This window comes from Octopus bimaculoides, chromosome 18, assembly GCF_001194135.2.
Source record: "Octopus bimaculoides isolate UCB-OBI-ISO-001 chromosome 18, ASM119413v2, whole genome shotgun sequence".
Classification (NCBI taxonomy): domain Eukaryota; kingdom Metazoa; phylum Mollusca; class Cephalopoda; order Octopoda; family Octopodidae; genus Octopus; species Octopus bimaculoides.
Window position 1 is genome coordinate 39,572,830 of NC_068998.1, and position 1,505 is coordinate 39,574,334.

Below are 1,505 nucleotides of genomic sequence, written 5' to 3' on the forward strand. Positions count from 1 at the left end.
GTGTGTGTGTGTGTGTGTGTGTATATATATATGTATATATATGCTTATAAGTGTACATATGTGTATGGGTGTGTGCATGTGCTTGTGTATGAGACAGAAAGAGACAATAAATTAACATTGTAAATAGGTGATATATTCATATATTTCTCATATTTGTATATGCCTTTGCAGTCAATATGTAAACACTCACACACACATTTGCTTATACATGCATTCACATACATGCATTCACATACATGCATACACAATTAAAAATACACATACAAATGTATTTGTTCATTTTACATAGATTTTTTTCCATGCTTACATGGGTTGGATGAATATGTTATTGAAGGTATTGTTTTACAACCAGATGCCCTCCCAGAAGCAAACCTTCACTTGTTTTTCAAAGTAAGGGATCTCTTATTCTATATACTTTTGAAGACAGAAAGTCACTGGACAATTTGTTGACTGGAGAAATGACAACAACAACAACAACACTGCCTGCTGTAACTTTTATACAAGTGCCTTCCCTATTTGCTCCCGTCCTTCTCTAATCTAAAAATGAATATTCAGAGAAGGCTTCTTGGTCCACCATGCAACCTTTAATAATAATAATAACAATAATCATATATGCCCTGATGCAGTACCAGGCAGTGGCTCTCATGGTTTCTGATCGTAACTGATTGGAAGTGGTAACATGTACATATTTTGTCCGGGTGTAAATGATGGCTACAAGCAGATTTGCTTGTCAGTTGCTTGACCATAACCGGTTGAGCATGTCTTTTAGTGGCGGATGATAATAAAAATAATGTTAATAAAGGCGCAGGAGTGGCTGTGTGGTAAGTAGCCTGCTTACCAACCACATGGTTCTGGGTTCAGTCCCACTGTATAGCACCTCGGGCAAGTGTCTTCTACTATAGCCTCGGGCCGACCAAAGCCTTGTGAGTGGATTTGGTAGACGGAAACTGAAAGAAGCCCATCATATATATGTATATATATATATATATATATGTGTGTGTGTGTGTGTGTTTGTGTGTCTGTTTGTCCTCCTAGCATTGCTTGACAACCGATGCTGGTGTGTTTATGTCCGCGTCACTTAGCGGTTCGGCAAAAAGAGACCAATAGAATAAGTACTAGGCTTACAAAGAATAAGTCCCGGGGTCGATTTGCTCGACTAAAGGCGGTGCTCTAGCATGGCGGCAGTCAAATGACTGAAACAAGTAAAAGAGTAAAAGAGTAAAGATCACAACTTACATTGAAGAGCCAAAGCAGCCAGTTCAACAGTAGTCTCAAATGAACACTTGAGTTTCCCAGAAAGTATATCACTCTTGATTTGTAAGAAAAACATGTACCTGCAAAAAGAAGAAAAAAATATATTTATATAGAATATAAATAAATATATACATATAGTGAAGGCGCATGGCTCAGTGGTTAGAGCATCGAGCTTATGATCGTGAGGTCGTGAGTTTGATTCCCAGACCGGGCTGCGTGTTGTGTGCTTGAGCAAGACACTTTATTTCATG

The 1,505-nt window shown here is 38.3% G+C and overlaps 1 protein-coding gene across 5 annotated transcripts in view; it reads right to left on the minus strand.

The window, feature by feature from the left end:
• LOC106884072 (band 4.1-like protein 5) overlaps window positions 1–1,505 on the minus strand; it is a 233,425-nt gene that overhangs the window by 45,303 nt on the left and 186,617 nt on the right. For all 5 annotated transcript variants that reach the window (XM_052974297.1, XM_052974296.1, XM_052974295.1 and 2 more), the window contains exon 5: window positions 1,237–1,334. In XM_052974297.1, coding sequence (XP_052830257.1) covers window positions 1,237–1,334 — 98 coding nt within the window. The remainder of the gene's footprint in view (window positions 1–1,236; window positions 1,335–1,505) is intronic.